General features: G+C 45.1%; 1 protein-coding gene across 3 annotated transcripts in view; it reads right to left on the bottom strand.

Annotated features, from left to right (window-relative positions):
* The window catches only part of ADAM12 (ADAM metallopeptidase domain 12), a 329,491-nt gene that overhangs the window by 121,372 nt on the left and 182,196 nt on the right, over positions 1–25,923 (bottom strand). For all 3 annotated transcript variants that reach the window (XR_014309055.1, XM_082721242.1, XM_082721243.1), the window contains exon 4: positions 4,976–5,054. Coding sequence is in view for 2 of the 3 variants with exons in the window: in XM_082721242.1 (XP_082577368.1) it covers positions 4,976–5,054 (79 nt within the window). In the remaining variant the exon portion in view is untranslated. The remainder of the gene's footprint in view (positions 1–4,975; positions 5,055–25,923) is intronic.

Below are 25,923 nucleotides of genomic sequence, written 5' to 3' on the forward strand. Positions count from 1 at the left end.
GACGCTCTTTTTTCTGTTTCTATTTGGAACAGCACTTACAGCTGTGAAGATAGCCTTCATGATCACCATAAAACATGTACTAAATGAGAGCATTCGAGGAGGAAAGAAGAGAAAAAACCGGAGAGTCAAGCGTGAAATGACAGCACCCATGTTTCTGTCCGAGGTTGATTCTCAGATCTTCATTTTTGACCCCCATCTTTCTCCTGGACTCTAGATCCATATACCTAGCTGTCGACTGAACACCTTTACTTGGCTGTCCCATTACAGACTCAGTGGGGACAAACCTGTCCTCACTGACCCCTCTGCGTTCCCAAACCAACAACATCTCCTTAATGGTGCCAGTGACAACACAAGGCCTGATGTTGGTGACAACCCCTCATCCACTATCTTGTCTATTCTGTCTCTTCAGGTTTTCTTGACTCTGGCCAGTTCCATCCATTGCAAGGCCACTTCTGAGAGGAAAACCTTCATCAGCTACCTGAGATCCCTAACAGATTTTCTCGCCTCTGGTCTATCAGCGATTCTGCCAATCTCACTTCCATTCGGCCATCAGAGACCCTTTCTAAAGTATAGGACTGAATATGCCATTCCCCTGCAGGAAAACCTAAAGCTTCCAATTTTCTGTAAGGTCAAGTCAAAACTCTTTAGCACCAAAGGGTTTTATACCAACTTTTCTCTTCTGTACTCATTTTTAGAGACTTAAATGTCATTTTCTTAATGAAGTGGCCTCCAATGAGCTAAAACTAACCACGGCCTTGATAAAGTTCCAATGGTAGCAATTTTATTAACACATAAGTATTTCCAAGTTTTTAAAGCACTCTACTCTATAGTAGAATATATATGCTGAAAAATATGTTTTAGTCAACCCAAGTCCCCAAAGCCCAACTGTCAGCATGCAGAAGGTGGTTAATAAATGAGCAAATGGGTAAATGGATGAACGGATTCTGGGGGCATCAACCACGACGCTGCAGTGGCTGCGTGAATGTTTTAGAAAGTCTGGTCTGTGCAAGGTGCTGCGTGAGGCTCTATGGGAATAGAAAATAGATATAAGAAATATTCTCCAGCCATAAGAGTTCTTATAATATACGTAAAATATATTATGGATTATATTTGAAGAAATAATATCAGTTATAATAATACTTTTCATCTAGATATAGTAATACAATAAATTACATTATCAGATACATAGATGTCAAACTCTCTTTGCATTCCTTAGATGAGTACCATTTGGTCACAAAATAGTTTTCAAAATATGTGCTGGATATGATCTGTAAATATTTTATTTAGGATTTTTGCAACTATGTTCATAATATAATATTCATATTGTGGATGGTCTTTTTCTAACTTTTGTAGTTCCTCTCTTCTCCCTTAAAAATTTTTTAAAAAGTTCAAAGGGACTATTTTTTGTTAATAGGTTTGGCAAGTTACCTGATAAAATATTTGGATCTGATGTTTTTTTGAGGAGGGTGGATTTTTAAAACTTTATTTTTTATTTATTTTCTTTATATAGTTATATTTACATTTTTGTTTCATCTTGAACAGCATTAAGAATTTACATTTTTAAGAAAACAGTTAGTAATGTTGATAGCATTCCTGTGATTCTCAAAAATCTCTGTATGGCAAGAGTTACACCCGTCTTGGTGTTCTTAATTCCACTGTTTGGGAATTCTTCTTTCTTCTTGATTAGACTTGTGTTTTATTCATTTTATTAATATTTTTCAAAGAACCATCTTTTTGGCTTGATTCTCTCAATTTTGGGGGGAGGGTCTTCCTTTTCATTAATTTAAACCTATCCTTCAAAATCTTCCTTTCTGAGAGCGGTATGGTTAACTCTCCCTCTCTAGTTATGGATTTGTCAGTTTACTATAATTCTTTTGATTACTGCTTCACAGGTTTTGAGGCTATTTTATTAGTACACATAAGTTCACAGTTATTCAGTTATTTTACCATTCTTTGGAATTGTTCCTTTTTTCATTACGTAATGAACCCCTTTATCCATAATAACGCCTTTTTATTTTTTTGCTTTAGGATTTAGCCCATCAGATATTAATGCTACAACAGCAACTCTCTTTAGGTTAATATTTTTCTACTATTTATTTTCTATTCCTTTCACGACCATTTTGTATTTTGAGTGTGAATCTTGTAAAAATTATGTGGCTGGATTTTAAGTTCTAAGCAGATAATCTGTTTTTACTTTAACAAACAGATTCATTCTATTTACATATAATTAGATTAATATGTTTGCTCATTTTTATATACTTATTTTGTTTTACATTTACTCTGCTTTTCAAATCCTTTTGCTCCTTTCCTGCCCTCTACTGAGCTGATACATTATTTTTGTTCATCATCGATTATTTGGGATTAAATATTCTGCTTTTCCATTCCTTTAAGGGTCATACTTAAATTTGCAAGTTATTTATCAAAATCTAAAGTAAACATGGATCTGTATTATTCTCAAGTACAATACAAATTCTTAAATTGTTTTAAATCTATTTGCTCATCTTGTCTTAAAACATCCAAATTTAGTCACTATTGTTGCAATTTTTATCCTCAATACCTTGCTTAGATCTACTCACATGCGATCATTCTGCTTACTGTGGCCTCTGATGTCCCACCCTTACCCCTTGTGTTCCATTTCTTTCTTCCTGCAAATGCCTTTGATAGATACTTCGTTAGAATTTAAGAGCAGTAAATTCTCTTATCTTTGTGTGCAAGTGCATCCTACTATTATTTTTGTGATTTTCCGTCGGCTTTCTGGAATTCTAATTTTGTAGTTGCTGACAAGTCTGCTGTTGGTTCGACTGTCATTTCGCACAAACGTCTCTTTTCTCTCAGGCGGTTTTACGGCTTCATCCTTGCTGGCGTGCAGTTTCAGCACAAGCCTTCCTGGAGGGAATTTATTTTTCTTCTTCCTGCTTGGGACGCATGTCTTTCTTCAATTCCAGGACACCCTCATCACACTCTGTTTAAACACTGCGGCTTTTCTCCCACTTTCTTTCTTTCTGTATCTTCACTCTGGAGTTTCTTTTTTTAAAAAATAGATTTTATGGATATATTTACTTTAGAGAGAGAGTGCACGAGTAGGGGGAGGGGCAGGGGGAGAGAGAATCCTGAGCAGACTCCGCCCTGGGCGTAGAGCTGGAGGCAGGGCTTAATCTCACGCCCCTGAGATCCCAGCCTGAGCCAGAATCAAGAGTTGGACACTCCACTGACTGAGCCACCCAGGTGCACCTTCACTCTGGAATTTCTATTAGGCCTATTCTGTTGTCTTTAAAATACTTAGCATTTTCTCTGATTTCTCCATTATCTTGCATTGTCAGAGGTGCCGATTCTCTTGCTACTCTTGTTCACCAGTGCTCACTTACAGAGGTTTCTCTCACTGTGTGTTTTGTAATTTTGATTTGGGACTCATCATTGTTCTTTGGTTTTGGGGTCTCGTGGTCTGAGCTGTAGAAATATCTCTACAGAATTATTTTGGGTGGCTTCAGCCCAGGGGACCCCAGATTGCTAATATGGGGCCAATCGTAGCCTAACTGATTCCATTGTATTTTTGAGGTCAATATATTGACTGGGAACTACATTTCCATACAGGTATTAGAAATGAGACACTAGTCCACTGCACCACAAACATATACTTACAAGGCTAGCTGGGGTTTTAATTTCTCTATTTTTTATGGGCATTTTCTTCAATTCGGGATACCCTGAGACAATTCTCTTTGTTGTCCCTTCTCTGGACCAGAGTTTTTCTTTTTCCCTTTTTCACAGAGGAAGCATCTCTCTGGGGCCCAGCTTCTGTGGGACTCTCAGCTGTAGGTGCTCCCACTTCTCTTGCCCCAAATTCCAAGCACAGGTCGCCCTTTGAGGTATGAGCCCAACTCACCAACCTACTGCTCCGAGCTCATGTCCCCTCCTTATTTCTGCCTCCAGGGGTTTCTTGGATTCTCTTTTAAGCTTGACCAGGTTTCAAAAAAAGTTCATAGATGGTTATATTTTATCCAGGACTTCTATGTGCTTTCTTTGGGCTGGAAGGTCAGTATCAGGTCATTCCACTAAATTGCTATGAGTCTGAAGGTATCAATTTGTACTTGCTTTGTGCCAAACATGTGATAAAGAAAACAAGCCTTGGCATCGTTCACAGAAGGGAGAGATCCCTGCCGCTACTCGGGGCGGCTTGACAACAATTCAATGCAAATGTAAAGCCTTCCTCTAAGCTAATTCTTTTTAAAACAAATATCCAGATTTTTTAAAAAGTAATTTTCCTAGTTCTCAGAAGGCTTCAACTCTCTTTAAATCCCTATACTCACACACACAGGCTGAGCGAGCACAGAGGGTACCCAGGAAGCACTTGTTAAAGGATCAGATAGAAGTAGCCTCTTGTCTCAGTTACACGTAAAACTCCAAATACCAGGGAAGCTAAAAGGTGATAAAGGTCATATTATAGTAAGAATCATGATATAGAACCATATTGTTTATGGAGGATTTATCGTTTATATAAATAAATGGCTTATACCTTTATTTATGGTAGATACACTTATAAGAGGTAGGTTACATTTCTAATAAGTAGGATACATTTATAGGTTCACTAGAATCAATTTTCCTTTGAATGTCTTGAAGACACTTAAAGTGTAACACAGTGAAGTTCAGCCCAGGCTACCTCGAACTTAGGCTTTTCAAGCCACCTTGAACTTAAGCGAGGCTTTCTAGAAAGGGTTTGCCTAACTGAGCATCCCCCCTGGTGAGTAGAAGGTGGTTTCAAGGTCAGCAACACCTCATAGGCCTTTCCTGGCACAAAGCTGGCCAAGGCCAAGCTTTCCTGGAGCTGGGACGCAGTGCCCAAACCCTGAGTGGTGCACAGGCTCTTGGTGGGATCTAAGTGAAGAATCCGGGCGTGTGACTTTGCTAGGAGGAAAGAGCTGCGAAGTGCAAACCCAGATTGGATAGCGCAAGATCACGGGGGTCTACTTGCTGGACTTACCGTGTGATTTCGACTGAGGGAGATATCAGTACCATCTTGCAGATAATGAGTTTCTGTGAAACTGCTGGCAATGAGACCTCTGTGGAAAAATAAAAACAACAGGAAAAGATGAGTGTAGCATCATACTGGTATGTTGCTTGTGAGTTTCTAGGCCACAGGGCGGCCGGCATCTGGCCCATCCTCATTTCACAGATGACCCAATGCAGTCCCAAAAAACCTTCCACCTATTCAGGAAGGAGTCAGGAGACCCAGACAGGGGGATCCAGACATGTGCTCGGAACAACATGTGCACATGACACGGGGAGCCCTTCCTCACTCTCTTACCTCATTCCTCCCAAACACTCCCAGGCATGTGTACCCCCAGGAACAGAAGCACACATGTGCACACGCAGTGGGAACGTGCACAGAATACACACTCTTCTGCAAATCCCACGTGCAGATCTCCAGCCTGGGGGACTGAACCTGCCTGGTAGCCGGCAGGCTCTCCCATCTAGAGTCAATGGTGGCACCACCTGCTGGGAAAATAATGCTGGGTCCACAATATTGCGTCTGCTGAATCCGCCTGCGGCGAGAGAAACAGCTATTGATGGGAACACGTCAAAGAAGAGAAGAAGAGTTCAGAACAACAATGAAATGCTCAAAGCGTTGCTACAGAGGCTGAGGAAAAATGATTTCGGACACACTGAAATATTGAATTTTTAAGATAAATGAAAGGCAGAGAAAAAGCCCTCTTTATCCTAACTAAAATTGTACGTGGTCTGCTAGATCTTCATCGATGAGAGTAAAGCCTGAGTTTCTTTAGGTTTTCAATTGTTTAGCGATTTCTTCTGTAATATGCGCTATTTTATTCTTTTTCAACAGAACTGTGACAGATAGTCCCTGTACGCCTCCTATGTGCGAGGTGCTGTGCTAGCTGTGAGGGTACATCGGTAAATAAGGACACGGTGGCCTGGTGGGTGACAGAGGAGACACCACCCGGCGTGGGAAGGGCTGCCACAGACGTAGGCAGTCTCACCGGGTGGACGCGACATGGCACGGGGTGTGGCCGAAGGAGAGTTGGCACAGGAAGCCTGACGCTGGGGCCGCAGCTGGCCAGACAAAGGAGGCGTGGGAGGACAGGGGAATTCCAGGTGGGGGTCGGCAAGGCCAGGAGACCTGCGCTCTGAAATCCGCGGAGCCGGGCTGGTGCCAGACGGGGAAGGAAGGGTCCGTGTACATGGAGCCTGGGTGGTACCTGCTGGGGTGATGAGGATTGAGAACTGTCGTGTGTACTGGACTTTGCAGGAGGTGCGGTGCCTGCTGGCGGGGTGGGGGTGGGGGGCTGTCTCCCTGCCCCCCAGCCTTCAGAAAATGCACTTCGCCCCATTGGTTGTGCTGGGAGTCACTCCACTTCCCATCCAGAGATAAACCTGGGATCCAAGTGAGCCATTCGGGAACCTTCCCTACAGCATGCCAGAAGCGGGGCCTCTGGGGAGCAGTCTCACCTCCTTGTTCGCAAAACTCCAGCAATACACTCACTGGGCTTCCCTCAGCCGGGTCCCCTGCTTTCTGAGGATCCTGCCCAGGGGACCAAGCCATCACTCAGCTCTGGCAAAGCAGAGAAAGGGGAAGGCTTTCCAGGTGTGCAGGGACCGACACTGTCCCCTTCCCCGGTAAAGCCCTGTCCTTGGGTTCAGCCGGCTCAAGTTGGGTTTTGCAACCAGAGCAAACGGGGAAGAGACAAACAGGGAAGAGACAGAAGTCGGAAGCTGTGGACGCAACAGATGAGGAACACTTCCTCACAGTCCGTCTCCCCAGCTTCTCTCACAGCCACGCCCAGAACTGAAAGCAATCTCCCTGTTCCACGTGAATTTTGACATATTTAGGATAGGCCCGGCCTCAATCAGTGAAACCCATAGAGTGGTCTGATTTGTGCTCTACTTACCAGTGAATGTTGGAGAAGTGTGTGCCCACAAAACAGATGATCTCTCACACTCACTGACAAAGGTACGTGGATCCCCCCCTACCTCCCACCCCCTACTCTGCACAGATCATGCTGGGCGAGGTTAACCCCCTGCTGCTTTTGGTCTCAAGTCCTCATCCTCTAAGTATCCCTCCTGTGAGCTGTCAGAGGACCCTCTGGACAGGCTCACTGCCAGGGAGACTGCAGCCCTGCTGGGATGGGCAGCGGCAGGTGGGGGAGCTGTGGGAGGCTGGTGGCCTAGACCAGGAGCTGTAGGGGAGGCCGAGGGCATGGGGACAGCAAAGGTCAATGAATCTTTCCAGAGTATAGTTCTGAAGGGAAGCAGAGACATGGGATGTGAAGTCAAGAGGCAGGGGCTTGCGGGGAGAGCGTTATCTAAAGGGATGGGCTGGAGAAATGGGGATGGAGAGGAGGCAGAGCAAAGCCTCGGGAGTCAGGGGGAAGATGCTTAGAGCACAGGCGTGAGTGAGGAGGAGCCCAGCCGGCCTCAGGTAGGGCCTGTAGCAGCCTAGTGCTCCTGGTGAGGGAGGGGCTTGGTTGGCTCCAAGTCACAGAGAGAGGAGAAAAAGAAAAACGTAATATAATTCAAGTTATATTATTATTACTTACATTGTTTACTGTTTGCTCATCATTTTATTATTCTGCTTACATTGGTTAGTATTTTAGTAATTCCAGATCCCTATTTTGAAGGAACCTAATGCTAAGAGGAGTCACACACACAGGAATTTGCAGAGAGGGGATTTTTAATCCAAAGAGATATAATTTTAAGGCTTTCTAACCGAAAGCTGGTTTGAATGAATGTCCAAGGAGAAGACTCACTTCATGTATGAGAGACATGGAAAATCTGCCAGGAAGGCCAGGAATTGGAGAAGATGAACTTTTCATAGACAGCAGTCTATGAAACAGTCTTGGGGACCAGAGAGATTTGGGGGTATACCAGCAGAAAGATTAATTGTAAGGTTTTTAAAACGTGACTCCTTACAGTAATACAAAGGCCCATGAACAACTTCTGCCTTTAAAAACCTACTGCTTCATTGCACTACTAGGTATTTATCCAAAGGATACAAATGTACCGATTCAAAGGTGCACCTGTACCCCAGTGATGACAGCAGCAGTGCCCACAATAGCCACACTGTGGCGAGAGACGAATGGATTGAGAAGATGAGGTGTATTACGCCACGGAATATGACTCAGCCATCAAAAAGGATGAAATCTTGCCATTTGCCACGATGTGAATGGAACTAGAGGGCATTGTGCTAAGGGAAATAAGCCAGTCAGAGAAAGACAAATACCATATGATTTCACTCATGTGTTCGGATTTAAGAAACAAAACAGAGGAACGTAGAGGAAGGGAAGGAAAAATAAAATAAGATGAAATGGGGGTGGCAAGCCATAAGAGGTGCTGAACTCCAGGGAACAAACTTCGGGCTTGGAGGGGAGATGGGTGGGGGATGGGGTCCCTGGGGGCCGGGCACGAAGGAGGCACGTGATGGAATGAGCCCTGGGTATCATACACAACTGATGAGTTGTATTCCTGAAACTAATACCATGTTAACTAAATTGAATTTATATAAAGAATTTTTTAAAATGCTACTGCATTTCCTTATTGTCCTGATGTCACTTAAACGGAAATACCACCTCAGTCGTACTCTGAGCTCTGAACTGTGCCAAGCCCTCTATATGCACCTCATTGAATCCTGATAGTGCCTAGTATCTGGCTCTGTGGTTTCGATCCCATTTTTACCCCAATTTAAACAAGGAAACTGAGACACTGGGAGTTTAAGTGACCCACCCAGGAGCACACCTGGTTTTGGTGCGAACCTGCGCTTTTAACCACTATGGGGCACTGTCTTCACAGGCCGCCCTGGAGACGGCGCACGGACCGGCCGCAGGTGCTGGGCTGAGCGCTGGATAAGCGCGTGTCAAGGGGAAAAAGAGACGGACGGCTGGCCGGGCGGGGAATGACTGGATTTCAGGAGGCTGCTGCAGGCAGTCGTTTTGCCTAGGGCTACCCCCACCCAACCCAGGTGTTTGTGTTTCATGTCTTTCTTAGCGACCATGACTTCCTGAGGAACCATAGCTAAAACTGAGAATGTGCTCACTCGAGGCTTTCTAAGATGTGTGTCTAATTTAAAAGGGCTAGAAGTCAAAGGTCCCTTGAGAAAACAGAGAGGCAGTAGGACGATGGCCATATTGGAAATGCAATAGCAATGGGCCCATTCCCCTTAGATTTCCCCAAGGAGAAAATCCAATTAGATGCATGCTCTGTGTCAGCAAATGAAAACAGAAGGCGAATGCATAATTTCATGAGAATGTTCCTTTTCTCTGGTTGTTAGATGAACTGATCTAACATGGAATTCTGTTCTTCCCTACACCAGAAAATAAAATGCCAGGAGTTGATTTTGGTATTTTCCATACGTTTTGCTATTATAAGTGATTCCTCAATATTCGCATTTAATATGTACTGTGCCGGACATCGGGAATGAGACGGCCCTCAAACTCACCATCTGGTGAAGGACAGACCCAGAGAGTGATGAGAGCTGGGTGATGGGAGATACGCCCAAAGCACTGGGGGAGTTCCAGGAAAGGCTTCTAACCCAGAAGCCAGCCTGAGGGAGGTGGTACCGCAGGGAAGATGGGGAAGAGGAAATCAAGTCGCGAGAGGGTAGTGATCTGGGAAATGGAGAGGAATGAGGAAGAGACGAGTGGAGATCCGGGCAGCCACATTCGCAAGGGCACAGAGAGCACAGGAGGCGCGTGCTAGTGGGGGATGGGCACAGGAAGCGGCTTTGTGGAGTTGCAGGGGCTGGGGTGGAGAGTCTGTAGTAGGGAGACACCTGTGCTCCGAGGGGCAGGCTGGGGACGAATCCTACAAGTTGCAAGTGTTGCTGACTTTATTCCATGCAACGGAGAGCCATTACAAGTGGCTGTGATCTGAGCAGACACAAGCTTTGGAGAAAAAGGTCACTCTGACAGCCATGTACATACCACTGGGGGAAAGTAACAGGGCGCCTGGGGGCTCAGTCAATCAAGCATTCGATTCTTGATTTCAGCTCAGGTCTTGGTCTCGGGGTTGGGAGTTCAAGCCCCACACTGGGCTCCACACTTGGCGTGGGGGAAAAAAAAGAAAGAAAGAAACAAAGGCAGCAGGAAGCTAGTGTGAGCCATCAAACCAATGAGCAGACCAAGATATGAGACTTCAGGATGGGAAATTCAGACAAGGGCACAGAATTAGGAACTTGAGTTGACCAGTGAGATGGGTAGTTCATGTAGGAGGGAAAGGAGACAGTGAGGTCTGTCTTGACCATGTCAAGTGTCAGGTACCTGGCAGTCATGGTCGTGCATGTGCCCCCAGCAGCGACTCCCTGAGTCTAAGGTTTAGGAAGTGGTTGGGAGCCAAGATGGAGATGGAAACACCTAGACAGCACATGCTCTGTTGATCAGAGAACGGGTATAATCTTGTATTTTCCAGCCGAGCACTCTATTTTCTGAGTTCAAAGTCTTTGGGTATATCTGGCTAGAAATGATCACTTATGATTTACATTAGAGCACTGTGATATAGTGATCTTATAAAACGTCTTACCTTTCTGAAATGATTTGTATATTGAAAGTTTAAAAATTACCCCAAAATTGCCTTTTTAAGTTAGGATTGAAATGATTCCACTCTAAATTTACTATTATATAATTTAATTTGTAGTTTGAATGATATGAATTTCAGCAAAATGGCACATTTTATTCCCCAAAGCGTAAGAGAGCAGTAAGAAACACCTGCTTATTTTTATTTCTGGAATCACTTTCTCCGTCCTTCCTCCACTAACATCTCTCCGGTGTTCCGCCGGGACTCTGTTAGGGGCCTTTCCTTGCTCAGCTTTGTTTCTCGGTGACTCGTGTTCTCCCACTTTGGGTTGAGCTAAAGGGCAGAAACTATATCCCTAAGCTAGCATAAAGCCTAGCACACCGGAAGTACTTAATAAATAAACGGTGGCAAACACAGAATCATTAGAACAGAGAAGAAACCCATTTGGACAGAATGTGTTTAGACTAATTGGATCAATGAAAAAGAAAAGAAAAATGGCTCTAAATTGTGGTAACTGATCTTGGAGGGGGTCTGGGGTGAGGGACAGTCACACTCGCTCCCTTGTTATTTCAAGAACTCTAAATGCCGTCACGTCATCAAGACCAATCCTGACAACTTGTCACCAATTTCAATTTCAGGACCACTTAAATGAGGGAAGAGAATCTAAGAGATTGGCATCAATTATTTAGAACATGAAAAACCCGTTGATGACACGTCAACTTTTTTCTATTATTTCTTTGAAGACTATACATACGGTTTAAGGGTTTAATTATGGTGTGCAGCATAGTCATGCGAAAGCATCACAAGACAGCTCTTGTGTGGGCTGCACTCGCAGGCACCACAGACATTCTGCAGTTAAATCGCACACGCACTTGCGGTCTCTCTAGCAAACCCGTTTGGTATTCATAGCACCCAACTCGGTCTTTTGCTGAAGATTTACTTTGCTACAAGTTATTATTCCGCAAATTACCAAATGATTCATATATAAATTTGGGTAATGGTTTTCTTTACAAGAATTTGAAAATACAGCTCTGAATACGTTCTTATGAGGAATAAACCATCTGGAGCTTCAACAGGATATAACACGTAATAGAAACCATAATTAAAAACCATGATCAGGATCTTCCCAGTTACTAAAATGAATATCCTTTATTGAAAATGATCTATTCCTCAACCAGAGCTAAGTAAATAGAAAAGATCGAGAGGAAAACCAATATGTACCCAGACTGGATGTTTCAGACATGGAAAGAACTCCTTCTAGTCTTCAGTGAAAGCCCCACGGTGGCTGGAGTCACGGGACTCCCCATGCTCATAGCCTTGGCTCTTCTGGACTCTTTGGTGGAGAGATCAGACAACTGAATAATTCTTGATAAAGACAGTGCACTGAGGTATGAAGCAAGAGATGGAAAATGAAAACCAAGAAAAAGAATCCAAGACCTGCCATCTTCTGTCTCAGCTCTGCTTGAACGTCCTTCAGAGCCTCGTCCTTGCAAATACTTAGGCTTTTTGTCTTCCTTGTAGGAAAAGTCATCCTGGCAAACAAATGATGCTCTCAGTTCTTGATTTGGGGAGTGAAAGGAAGAAAAGCCCCATCAGCATGGCCATTTATGACTGTCATCTTCACCAGCAGTGCCATCTCCCTGCTGATGTTCGCTCATCAAGAACTTTATGTTGGCAGAGGCCCTGTAGTGTAGGGGCTGTTACCATTTGCCCGGCAAGGAAGACGTTAACACACAGAAAGGTTAAGGGACTTGTCCAAAGCCACACAGCCACACCAGTGGAGACTGAACTTGGTTCTCTTTGGCTCCAAATTCCCCCTCATCCTAACTATGGTCAACCCTGCTTTGCCAGGAAGAAATCTCAGCACACGATTCTTAAGGTTTGAAAAATAAGCAGCAGCAAATCATATTGTATCTTCTCCTGAAATAATTGTTTCCACCCTACAAAATGGGGCTTATGCTGTTTCTCATAGCACTTCATTCAATTTAGCTACAAAATTCAAATTATTTTTGGTTATAATTTTGGTATTTGGGATCCTAACTATTTCTAGCTGTACAACTGTAAGAACAATGAAGCATTTACATCGAATGTTCTTTTGTTATTCTCTATTTGCAAAAATACTCAGAATGATTAAGCAACTTTTTCCCCCTAGAATAATAATTAAAAAAATCCCTTTCCCCAGCTCTTTCTCATTTAGTTTCACTAACTATAATAAATAAAACTGTTGAGACAGCATTTCAGAAACTGTAAGGGACAATTAAGTTCCTTGCAAAATAATCCTTAATGTACTGCTTCCATTTTGTCACAAATACACAGACTTTTGGGTCAAATCATGGGGCATTGACTCTGAGGTATGTGATTCCCATCACAGATGACCCCATCCACCCACAGAGTGAATGGATTACATGAGCTACCAGGGACGGCTGTAGACTCGGCAGAGACGCGTGCAAGGATGGAGGGAGGCGTGGCTTCCAGGTGAGACACAAGCGCAGGAGAAGGATGAAGGGCACCTGCCGCTGCTGCTCCCCAGCTTCATTCTACTTGGGCTGGAAGAGTCGTCAGGCTACTCTTCTCCTCTATTATGTGGCTACCTGTGGTTCCAGTGGGTCTTTGTTTCTTAAAGATTTATTTATGGGGTGCCCAGATGGCTCAGTGGGTTAAGCCTTTGCCTTTGGCTCAGGTCATAATCCCAGGGTCCTGGGATGGAGCCCTGCTTCGGGCTGTCTGCTCAGCTGGGAGCCTGCTTCCCTCTCTCTCTCTGCCTGCCTCTCTGCCTACTTGTGATCTCTCTCTCTGTCTCTCTATCAGATAACTAAGTAAAATCTTTAAAAAAATAGAGATTTATTTACTTATTTTAGAGAGGAGCAGTGGGGGAGGGGAAGGGCAAAGAGAGAGGGAGAGAGAGAATCTCAAGCAGACTCCTCATTGAGCATGGAGCCTGACATGGGGCTCGACCCCAGGACCCCGAGATCGTGACCTGAGACGAAGTCAAGATTTGGATGCTTACTGGCTGAGCGGCTCAGGCGTCCCTCAATGTATTTTGAATGTGGGCTTATTAACTGCTTGGGGGTGGTTCTTGATGGGATAGGACTGTCTTCATAGCATGAGATTTATCAAGTTTAATTAACATATTTTTTAAAAAGATTTTATTTATTCATTTGACACAGAGAAAGGAGTACAAATAGGCAGAGTGCAGGCTGAAGGAGAGGGAGAAAGAGGCTCCCCTCTGAGCAGAGAGCCAGATGCAGGGCTCGATCCCAGGACCCTGGGATCACAACCCAAGCCAAAAGCAGACACTTAGCCCACTGAACCACTTGGGTGCCCCCAGTTTAATTAACCTTTTTTTTTTTAAAGAAAAATAAGGTTGTTAAATAGGAAAAGTTGGAAACCCAGCAAACCATCCATTCTGAAGGTAAATAAAGACACTTAGTCACATTTTTCAGATAAGATTGCAAGAATAGATTTCTTAAGTTAGCTTACATGGTCCCCTTCGAACATTTCTGCCCACACAGGTAAAAAAGCTAATTTTTTTAAAGTTTTAAAATTTTTTCTTCTTTTGAAAAATAAGTTGGTTGTGACAGCAGAAGCAGTAGCTAACATTCGTTTGAACTCCTACTAAGCAAAAGCACTTTAGATGCATTATTTAATTTTTACAACAATCCTAGTGGGCTGATTCCTGTTTTGCGATGAGGAAACTAGGATCATGTAGCGGTTCAGTGACTTGTTCTAGGGTTGCCCAGCTGGAACCGGGCAGACTGTCTGACTTCAGAGCCCAAGATCATATTGCTATGCTTTCATTTGCCTTTACTGGTCATCTTTCTTTCAAGGGACATTCCATTTAATATGCCAATTCCTGACTCTGAAAATAATTGTAGTTTGTTTTGTTAGTTTGTACTTAGTTTGTTCAGTAGATCCAAACTACAATTCCAAAAAAGGAATTGTAGTTTGGGTCTATTTCCCGTTTACTGCTACAGATTTGAAATGAAAGTATGAATCAGGGTTCTGTTCACCTCTAGTCTGAAGAATAATGTCCTGTTTTATGTGTACTGGCCTAGGAAAGGTTGTCACTAGTCCATACGGAAAGGTGAAAAGTTCTGTAAGGTAAGTGAATGAAGAATGAAGCCCATTTATATTTTTTCGTTGGTGCTAGACATCATCTGAAAACAGTCGAGGAGGTTTGACACCCGAAATAAAGTCAGTCTTGACTCATGTCCAGATTGCCCATCGTGCCCTATAATGCCAGTGGTATTTATGGCTGCAACTCCCCGAGCACCCACACGGTCTGTGATGGGGCAGGACATGTTCTAACAAGTGGCTCTTTAAATCTTTACTGTGACCATTTCATAAACGTAGAAACTGAGGCTCAGAGGTGTTGAGAAGTTTGTCCAAGGTCACAGGGGGATCGAGTAGACATTGAGTGCGGTTCCTAGATGCTGTCACACCGTATCCTCAGCCTTTGGCCATCACCTGCACATGGAAAAGCACGCATGCTCCTATCTCCTCCAGCCCAACAAAAGTCTTGGCGGATGATTTTAAGGAAGGCAGGACCCAATGGAACGACCAAATACGGTGTGCAAGGAGACGAAAGCCAAGGGAAGTGCCTCCAAGTGCTACAAGGGTTGGGGCGGGTCCTCCTTATTGACTTTGGAGGTCCTGTCTCCTGCCTAGTTCCTGGCTCCCAAAAGGCTTCCAGTCAATATTTGCAGGATGCTTTGGCTAATATATTTTTGAGTAATACAAATTCAGACCAGGAGACAAATCTACCCTCAAAATACATTGCTGACAGCAGTGTGGTAACAGTGGTTAAGGGCAAACCTGGTTCCACTTCTTTCTTCTTTGTGACCTTGGGGATAACATTTGACCTGTGTTGTATTACAGTTTCCTCCTCTAAAATGGGGATAATAGGACCTACTTGCTAAAGTTCTTGCGAAGACAATATATACTAAATGCTTACACACATGCCTGGCCTAGATTATGTGCTCGATAAATGGGAACAATTATTAGGATTCATAAACTCACCAGCTTCTGTCTCACTCTCCCCCGGCTCCCAGATCCAGGTCACCCTCTTCCCGGGCCCAGTCTTCCACGACGGCTCCGACACCACACTCCTATTTTCACTCTTGTTCCGTCCCCATCCCTTTCCACACAACAGCCAGAGTCAAATTTTTAAAACAAAAATCAGATCATGTCATTCTTCCACTTAAAAGCCTATACTCCCTTCTGACAGAGCCTGGAGGGCAGTAGAAATCCTGGAACGTGGCCGGGCCCCGCCTCCCGGTCCCCAGGCCCAGCTCACCTCACTAACGCTCTGGGGCCTTCCTTTGGTTTTTCAAGGCCTCCGCCCTTCTTATCTTGCTCTGGAACATTCTTCCCTCTTTCCCTGCTTGGCCAGCTAATAGTAACCCTCGCCCTGAATGACATTTTCTGGAGCAGCCTTCTCTGCCTGCCCCTTTCCACATCTGGTTCTTCTCATAGCCCCTCTGGCAGGGACCTGCCCTGTTCCCATAATGCTCACTGCCCTTCCCTGTTAATTGGCTTGCTTGACGCTATGCCTCCTTCATTAGGACAGTGGCCCAACTCTCTGATTCCCTCTGTGTCTTCAGCCTTAGACTAGGGCCTACACCCTAACAGGTATCCAATAAACATTTTTAAAAAGATTTTATTTATTTATCTGAGAAAGAATGAGATGGCAAGAGAGCACGAGCAGGGAGGAGGGGAAAGCAGGCTCTTTGCTGAGCAGAAAGGCCGAGCGGGCCCTGATCCCAGAACCCTGGGATCATGACCCGAGCCGAAGGCAGACGCTTGACTGACTAAGCCACCCAGGTTCCTCACAATTAACATTTTTTGAAGGAACCTAATAATCAAGAATGAGAAAAATACATCAAAGATGTTCATAGACAATACAGTCATTACTGATTTGCTGGTTTTTTAGGGTGGGAGGCGTGTCTTCCTACCTCCCAAAACAAAACCTACCACCACCAAAACCACATGAAACCTAACAGATAAAAGATACTTAAAGGTTCCATCACCTAGAACAGATCTGGCCTTTTGTTCATACTGTGGAGCGAATAAATTGCTTTTTATTTTTAATCTTCAAAGATCAGTTTCTCAATTTTTAATATTAAAAAAAAAAAAAGGTGAGCCAGATTCGGAACCACCAAATCAAAACACCTCTTCCTCCATGGACATAGAGCTTTAAGTGGAAAACGAAATGACTCTGGTGCGCGCGGAGCCCCCCGCCACAGCGGGAGTCTGAGGCGGCGGCTGGTGGGACCCGGCACCTTCCGCGGAGCCCCAGGCGGGGAGTCCGGCCACACTGCAGGTCTGATGACCGGTAAGCTCTTCCGCAGAAAGCTGGAGGCTGCTCAGCCCGTCTTCCTCACCCACACTGCTCGGTGAGGAACTTTTATTAATTGGTGCTCTGAGGCGAAAGAGGGGATTTTCTTGGCCCCAGAGGAAGCCCGCCAGCCAGCTCCCAGGCAGACGCGCAGATTGGCCAGCTGGGCTCTCTTAAAAACTGACCTGCATTGAACCAAGCTCATAGAATGTGTGTTAGATCAAATTTGTTCCTTTCTGCTTACTCAAAGACAGTTCTGCTCTGCAAATTTCCGTCGCCTCAGTGCCAAGAGAGAGATGCCAGGAGTGACCTATGGCAAGGGGAAAAGACCCCTCGCTTTCTCGAATTCTCTCCACCAGCCACTGAACTCCTCAGACTTTCTTGCTGAGCAACAGGCTGTGGTTCTGAAATGAAGGTCTTGCTCTTTTTTTTTTTTAAAAAAAGGGCCTACTGGCTGTGAAGCCGCGTGCTCAGAGCCACGGTCAGGGAAAGCACACCCTTGTTCCCGGGACGGCCCGCTGCCCTTGCCTGCTCACGTCCCCGAGGCTGAGTCACAGAGATCCCGAAAAAGCCACAGATTTCTGCCAGCACCAACAGGCACCGATGTCTGTGAGAGATCCGGTTGAAAAGAACGGATCTTTGGGGCAGCGAAGGGCTGTAAAATGTGAAATTGTAAAATGAAACCATAAGTCCCATCTGAACTCCCGTCACTGTGTTCTTCGTAGGAAGTATTCTCTTCTCCCCCACTTTTTTTTTTCTTTTTTAAAAGCAACCACAATAAGAAGTCCTTGTAATACCCAAGGTGAATACCTCTGATTCCCAGGAGCTATTCTCTCAAAACTTACCTGATTAGCAATTTTTTTTTTTTTTAATATCTGGAAGCGTTTTGCATTTTCACCTAATGCCTTTGAGAACCCCCAGGGAAGAACCAAAGAGCAGACCCCAGGGACAATGGGCCAGTGATGGATTTCTCTCCAGGACAGAGGCCACACCGATCAATATTCCCACAGCTGGGCCTCTGAACTACTTGCCTCCTCCACGTGGGCCCTCCAGGGGTAAAGGAGCAGTTTTCATGGTGCCTTAATTCCTATTCAACTGCAGCCTCCAGGTTTATGAAGAGTTTGGCTAATTCTAACAGCTAATTTTCCACAAGCACTTAAGTGGTTGAGTCAGAATATGGCTGGGGATATTGGTTCCTGCCATCGTTGTACCACGGGGTGACGGGAAATACCTTGTTGATTTCGTTAGCTAACACCATACATGGCAAACTAGCACCCTAGGTCATGACTAATAGAGGCCTTTAACGAGCATCCCAGACTCAAACTGTACAACTGGTTAAAAACCACGACGGGGGTGCTGAGCTGGCTCTTATCTGATGGAAGCCAGGACCCACTACATTTAGGAAAAGTTCGGAGCTCATAAGCCACCAGCCTTCCCAGTGGATGACCTGCTTGGTGCTCTTTTAAAAGGCTGTTGGCATCAGAGCCATGACAACACATATCCGTGCTCAGCTAACACAGCTCTTCTCCCCTGGATATACCTTCTGTAACCGCTGAGTGTCCAAGCTGTCCTGGGCACAGGGCACCCGACCCAGACCATTACTTCACTTCTCTGGACAGACTTTGGGCAGAGAAAAGACAAACATACTTCCAACATATCTGGCTGCCCAGTCACGGATCTGTTTCTCAGATGACAGTATTGTGGTTTCTTTAAAAAAAAAAAAAAAAAAAAAAAGGAACACAGAAGAATACTTCCTATAAAGAACCCGGCAACTAGAATTCACATGGGATTTATAGTTTCGTTTTTACACAACAATCTTGCACGCAAAGCTGGGGATTGGGATTACATCATATGTGCTACTAAACTCATATTCTAAAAACATGCTCCAGAAAGGAGTTCTTCATTAAAAGCTGAAATCTTTCCATGTGTCTGGGGAAAGAAACAGCGGACTATATTGAGGAGGAGGAAGGCACAACTTAATGATTAAAAAATGTAATTTATGGCAATCTGCTTCAGTAATCTTTCCTAAATAGTTTCACAGAAAAAAATACTATAATCACCTACAAGTTTTATTGAGTTAATCAGCGTTTCTCGGGGTCAGAAAACAGTGATGCATCCTGTATGTCAGAAGCTACAGAAATGTATCAAACTAGGAAATGTGTAAAATGTCAAGTCAGTGCTCTTGACTTTCCCCCTTAAGTGTGGGTGTTTCCAGAAGGAATCAATCCCACCTCGGCTCCCTGGGGGGTCTCTGTTTGGCCCCAAGACCTGTGAATCTGGACCAGCTGTTATCTGTACCAGCCCTGGGGACTTACTATTCATTTTGCTGGGTGTGACAGTGGCACTGTGGTCTCATAAGAAAATTCCACATTATTTCAGAAATGCTTACTGACGTGTTGAGGGGCGAAATGACATGGTATCTGGTGTTGGTTTAAAACGACCTCTGAGAAGCGGGGGGGTCTGGTAGAAAAAACAGGTATGGCCACATGTTTACACCGATTGACCCTGGATCGTGGCAGTGTGGGCAGGTCTCTCAAGCCCGGCTCTGCTGACAGATGGCATTGGGGAACTCTGGCGGAGGCTGTCCCTGGCCTGCACAGGACAGTAACCATCCCCAGCTGTGAGGACCCAAACTGCCTCCGGCCACTGCCCCAGCTCCCCTGCAGGAGGGATTCCCAGAAGCACTGTGATGCGGGAGGATTCTTATTATACTGTTTTCTCTGCTCCTGAATACACTTAAAAGGTTTCAGAATCAAAGGCTTTGCTGTTCTTGGAGGACTAAAAGTATGAAAAATCATGGTGCCAGGTGAGTCTCCTGGGCTGTTTGGAGAACATTCCTGAGGAACATGGCCATCTTGGTCTGGGACGCAGACACCGGGGGGACCTGAACACACGGGGTGGGGGGTGAAGGGGTCAGACCCACCTCAGGTCAGGGATTCAGCCCCTCGGGGGAACTGGGCCCAGGAAGGTACGTTGAAAAAAGCAGCATCTGTCCCTCGTTAGGTTGTATTCCGTTTGCTTTATCCTTTGTGCCGACATGGGCTGGCCGGGGCTCACTATCTCCCTCCCCACTCCCCCCACATTTTTTTTCTAAACCAAGTGAGGGCAAGTGTCCCAGGTGGTGGCCCTTCACCCCGATGCACACTGTGGTGTATTTCCTACAAGCGGACTTGGTCCCGCGCAGATCGTGGTGCAGCTCCCCGACGTGAGGAGCGACACCGATTTGGGGACGCCCTCACCCGCTCTTGGGTTCATATCCTCACGTCGTCCGTGGACTCAGCAATGTTCTTTGCAGCATTAGCCTTGCCCCCGCCCCAGGACAAGATCTTGTCTAGGACCAGACATTGCTCTGGGTGCTCATGTCCCTTTACCTGTTTTTACTTTTTACTATAGCAGTTCTGAGAAACAATTCGCATCTGTATGATCTACCCACTCAGGATGGCAGTTTTAGGCTATCCACAGCGTTGTCAACAACCCACCCCGTCTGATTTCAGGACATCTTTGGTCTCCCTTTGCCCCTGACCCTGTACTCATCAACCTTGGCCTCCTTGAATTTAGAACATTTCTACTGCTTTTCTTTTACTTTTATGATATTTAATAAACTTCTCCTCGTGTGGCCTTTGCCTGCTATTTCCTTGGGATTCAATGAAGTGGTCCATTCTCAAAGCAGCCACCTCCCACCTGATGGCATGTCTCTCTCAGGGTGTCCCAGGGGGGAGACACGTGCTGTCCGTCTGTCCCTCCAGGCTGATCACCTGGCCGAGGCGCTGTGGGGTGTCTGCACTGTACAGTTCCACAGGGTGCTAATCTAGGGGGACATCTGGACCAGGAACACGATATACATATATATATTTTTTAAAGGTTTCATCCATTTGTCAGAGAGAGAGAGAGAGCAAGTGAGCACAGGCAGACAGAATGACAGGGAGAGGCAGAGGGAGAAGCAGGCCCCCTGCCAAGCTAGGAGCCCGATGTGGGACTCGATCCCAGGACGCTGGGATCAGGACCTGAGCCGAAGGCAGCTGCTTAACCAACTGAGCCACCCAGGCGTCCCAGGAACACGGTATTTATGCGATCTTCGAGTCTCCTCACAGCTCACGATCTGCAAGGAGAGGAGAGCGAACATTGACTCGGACGCTCCCCGCCTCCCTGCTCGCGGCCACGGCCCCTGCCCGGGGAGGCGGTGGGGTGCAGGCTCTGCTCTGCCAACCGTCCTGCCCATTCAACCCCGAGGCTGGCTGCCTGGTTCCCGGAGCACGGCTCACTCTCTGTGTGGATTTTCGCAGTCCCTCCAGAGCTAGCGAGGAAAAGAACACATTTCCAGAAGGAGTAAGGCAGTCCTCACCTTCCTTGGCCATGGGGACCCGGCCTGCCAGGCTGCTCTTGGCCGGGGGGCCTCGGAGCCCACGTCCCTGAGATACTCAGCTCAGCCGTGCTGGGCCCGAGCTACCCGCGCGGCGGCTGCGTCTCATGGCCCTGCTTCAGGCCTTTTCTCTAGGCTCCTGGAACCTCCACAGGCCATGGAGGCCGCGTTAGGGGACCTGCCCGTCTTCTCCTCCAGGGTGGGAAGGGGGCCCGGGACGAGCCTCTGATGGACCAACAGGGAGCAGGACATCGAGAGGGACAAAATACAACAGATGCTTCACGTGCTCTCGCGGTCTATCAGGGTCAAGGCCAACCCCGTCCTGTTTGCTGTGCTTGACACAACCGAGTGCCCCAGACCTGAGGGCCTGGCCCGGGCGGGGAGGGCATTTCTGCCCAAGACACGTGGGCGAGGTGGGGGCCGGGCAGAGCCACAGGGAGAGCTGGAGACCCCCTTCGGGCGGGAGTCCCGCGGGAACGGTCGGAAACACAACAGCCCGGCCTCCAACGACTCCTCAGGGAGCCCCACAGGCAGACCGAGCGGCACACGAGAGCAGACGGTGTGTTCACAGGCGGGGGACGAACACCGGCGAGGAACAAACGCAGCCTCCCGGAGGCCGTTTTACCCAGAGGCCATCAGGCCACACAGCCAGGTGCTTAGAACTTCAACTGGCCTTGGCCTTGGCCTGCCTGCTCGCGGGGCAACGTTAAAAAATATTATTATTGTTTAATTGTAACAATAACAATTGCTCAGAAAATAAAAACCAAAACAGGCAAACCATTGGAACACCAAGAGGAGATTTCTAAGGGTTTTTATTTTAAACATATGTTCCTAAAACAGCCCGTGAGGAGTGCCAAAAACACAGCGTCGAGTCTGTTTTCCTTTTTCTGTGTACAGGATTTACTTTGGAAACTGCCTATAAACGCCCTGAAACTTTTTCTCTCATCAAAAACAATTGAGGAACAGGACATGGAGTTCTGAGGCGTCACCTACTCGCTTCGCTGCGTGGAGGGCGAGGGAATTGATGCTTGTGCGACACGGACCGAAGCTGCGGCGGGGGCAGTCAGGAGAACGCGCCCCTCCGGCTCGCCCAGAAGACGCACCGCATCGCACAGCATTCTGGAAAACCAGCCCAGCCACTTGGCTGCCCTGCATGTTGGCAGTGGAGGGAGAGGAAAGGCTCTCCCTTCCCATTCTAGAATTCCCTGGGGGCTGCGGCGTCATGTAAGGGACCCCAGAAGGCGTTCAATCCCCAGAAGTAGGCAAGAGAGTCTATTCCCTTCCCTTTGACCTATGGGCCCTGGTGGGTCTCTCCCCAAAGCTGTGGGATGGAAATCCACACTCCCTGTGTGCGAGCTCAGCACAAAGAAATGGCTGTCCCCACCCTCACCCCACACACCGCACAGAGCTTCTCCAAGGGAGTCAGCTCACGGCGGTCCCCAGGGTTAGGGTCAAGGAACTGGGTGGCGAATAAAACAGACCACGCACTGGGTTCACTCACTGATGTCACACACAGCAATTGCAGAACAATCCCAGGAAAGCGAAAAAAGTTGTCGGGGACCCATCAGAAAGAGCATGATGAGTTAATGTGCATTCAAGGCCTCGGTGGGCCCCTCTGCCCTTTGCGTCAAAGATTCACAGCTCAAGTGAGAAGGATAAACAGTTCTCTCTGCCCAAAGCCATGATTCAAAATTCTGGCTTTCTTGCCCTTCAGCGTGGGATTAATTATCACAAGGCCTTGTAGGGGATTCACTTATATATGACATAAAGTAGAGTTTACTGTCATTTTAAATAAAGACGCTGGATGAAATGTAAGGCCTACAAAGGGGAGAAAGAACATAAAACCAGAAATGGTGAGACATGACAATTCTGAGGAGAATTCGGAATCATGATCTGGGGCACATTCTACCTGGTGTTCAGAATAAGTGAACGGCTGAATTAAGTACATCCCATATTATTTTATTTCAGAGTAATATGATTCTTTTGTTTCTATTGCATAGGAAGCCATGGTGTAACTATTGCATCACCTTTGGGTCTAAAAATAATGACCTTATAAAAAGAAACTGGAATAAAAACTTAATTCATAAGGGCTTTTAACAAAATCTCTTATTGTCTCCTAAAGTGTGGAGGGTTACACGGCTAAATGTAAGTGGCTCTTCAGTGTGTATCAGTGGACCATACAATCTTTCCTCCAAGTATTTATGAGCAAACCCCCCGAGAGGAGAAATTACAGAAAGAAATCTACAGTTGTGGTTCCTAATCTTTTAGAAAAGTTGTGGTTCCTTTCATTTTAAAAAGAGCCGCCTTACTTGTATAATGCGACAGTGAATCTGTCATGGTATCATGTTTTTAGAGCAGGGGTGCGCTAAACAGAGGGAGTGGGGAGAGAGGCAGGGGGACAGAGAGAGGGACAGAGGGAGGGGGACAGAGTAGGACAGAAGGAGACAGAGGGAAGGAAGGGGGGAGGGAGGGAGGAAGTTAGGAGAGAGGGGGAGGGGCGCGTGGAAGCCAGAGGGAGAGAGAGAAAGACGGGGAGGAAGAGGGAAGAGAGAGGGGACCGCCTGGTTGAGTGAGTCTGTCATTCAAGTCTGTACGTGGCTGCCACTGCATTACGGGAGATGCTTACGAAAGCCCTTTACAAAGGATAGGGCGGATTGTCAAGAAAATGTAGAATTACCTGGGAGGAAAATTTAAAATAACATCAGATTATAAATACCAAAAAAAAAAAAAAGGAGCAAAAATCAGAAGATTGAAGATCTGATGCTGGTGAGGTGTGGACCAATGGTAATTACTGATTACTAACATATTAATATAACGATACCGGTCACTAGTCATCCAACCCCCACCATGTGTCATGAAGGGTGCTAAGCGCACTCTCACTTACTGCTTAAAAAGATCCGTAAGGTCTCATAATTCCACCCATTTTACAGAAGAGACAAATAAGGAACAGAGAGATCACTAGTTTATTCGTAGTGAATAGAAGGCATAGGATTGGGACCAAGATCAGTCTGACTCCAGACCATGTTTCAAGATTTCCTATGAAGATTTGAGACTCTGATAGGAGTAGGTTTTTTTCAACTGGTAATTCAAAAAAAACAAAAATAAACACCATTTTGGCTTAAGAATGTGAGAAGGAAGTCTGGGGAGAACCTAGATACAAAGCTGTGAACAAACAAAACGATGATAAAGTGAAGGAAATAAAATATCAAAATCAAGAGTTACCTCATGCTTGATTATACTGTAACAGGGGGTGGGATTCAGTTGCTTCAGAATTCCTTCATCACCAGGCTTTTGGCCAATAAGGAAAAAAGTTCTGCACTTAACCTGGAGGTACTAGGATACAAGCAATGTGCCAATCAAGTCTTCGGCATCTTTATTCATTCATTAAATAAGAAGAATCTGTATGCGCTCATCCAATTTAACTTGTTAACCTTAATTTGAAAAAAAATTTAGTCTCTAATTTTGGAAAATTTTTTGCTATTAATAATTGGTTAAGCTTTTGTGTCTTATTTATGACTATCACTGACATGAAAATGGCTTTGCTAATATCTCAGCATCTATATTAGATAAAGTCAAACACTACAGATATTTCAAAAATCTTTTCTATATAAACGGGATCTACTCTCTTAGGTAGAGAATAAACATAGTTTCAAGCAGTCAAGGAAAAACACCACTGTAGTTATGGAGATCCATATTAGAGGATTTTTGTTCATGAGAACATGGTACTGTTATCAATTCATATTTTCATGGATTTAAAAGATTTTTAAATCTAAAATTCAAATTAATCCAACATTTTAGAAAACCTGAGAAATACTCATTATGCCTCTCTTTTGGCACATGTGAGTGCTTACTGAAAGATCATTTTCCTCCTATAAACATCTTTAAGATGTTTCTGTAAACAGCAATTGAAAACTTACACAAGTGTCAGTCTCTTATGTACAAGAGCAATATACAAAAAGGCAACACATTCTTTGCATGCTCATAAAAATAATTCTTTATTTCTTATTGTTCTTCCATGATATCAAAAGTACTAGAACACAACACAACAAGGCTTCAGACAGAAAAAAGAAATTAAAGGAAATAAAAAGATTAGAACACTTGATAAAGAATGTTCCTGTGGATACCTTATAGTAAAGTAAAAGAGAAAATGTCTCCATTGCCTGTGAAAAGCACAACATGCAACTGTCAATATCTACTTAGGAAGCACCCAATCAACATGATTGTATCAGTTATTTCATAAACATAAGTGGCGTATGTGGAAATGTTTCATTAGTCCTGCCAAAAATTGTCATAAATACCCATTAAAAATGCAGCAGTTCTGAGAAGGAAGTTTATAGTGATAAATGCATATACTAAGAAAATAGATCTAAAATAAATGAAAGAACTTTATACCTCAAGGAAACTAGAAAAAGAACAAACTAAGCCCAAAGTCAACAGAAGGAATGAGATAACAAAAATCAACATGAAAATAAATAAAATAGAGACCAGATAAACAATAGAAAAGTTTAACGAAACTAAGATTAGTTTTCAAAAGACAAACAAAACTGACAAAAGTTGAGCTAGACTAAGAAAAAAAAAAAGAGAATCCTCAAATAAGTAAAGTCAGAGATGAAAGAAGCAACATTACAATGGACAATATAGAAATACACAGGAACCTAAGAAACTGCTATGAACAATTATATGCCAACAAATTAGACTATCTAGAAGAAAC

This window comes from Mustela nivalis, assembly GCF_964662115.1.
Source record: "Mustela nivalis genome assembly, chromosome: 2".
In the NCBI taxonomy this organism is placed as follows: Eukaryota; Metazoa; Chordata; class Mammalia; order Carnivora; family Mustelidae; genus Mustela; species Mustela nivalis.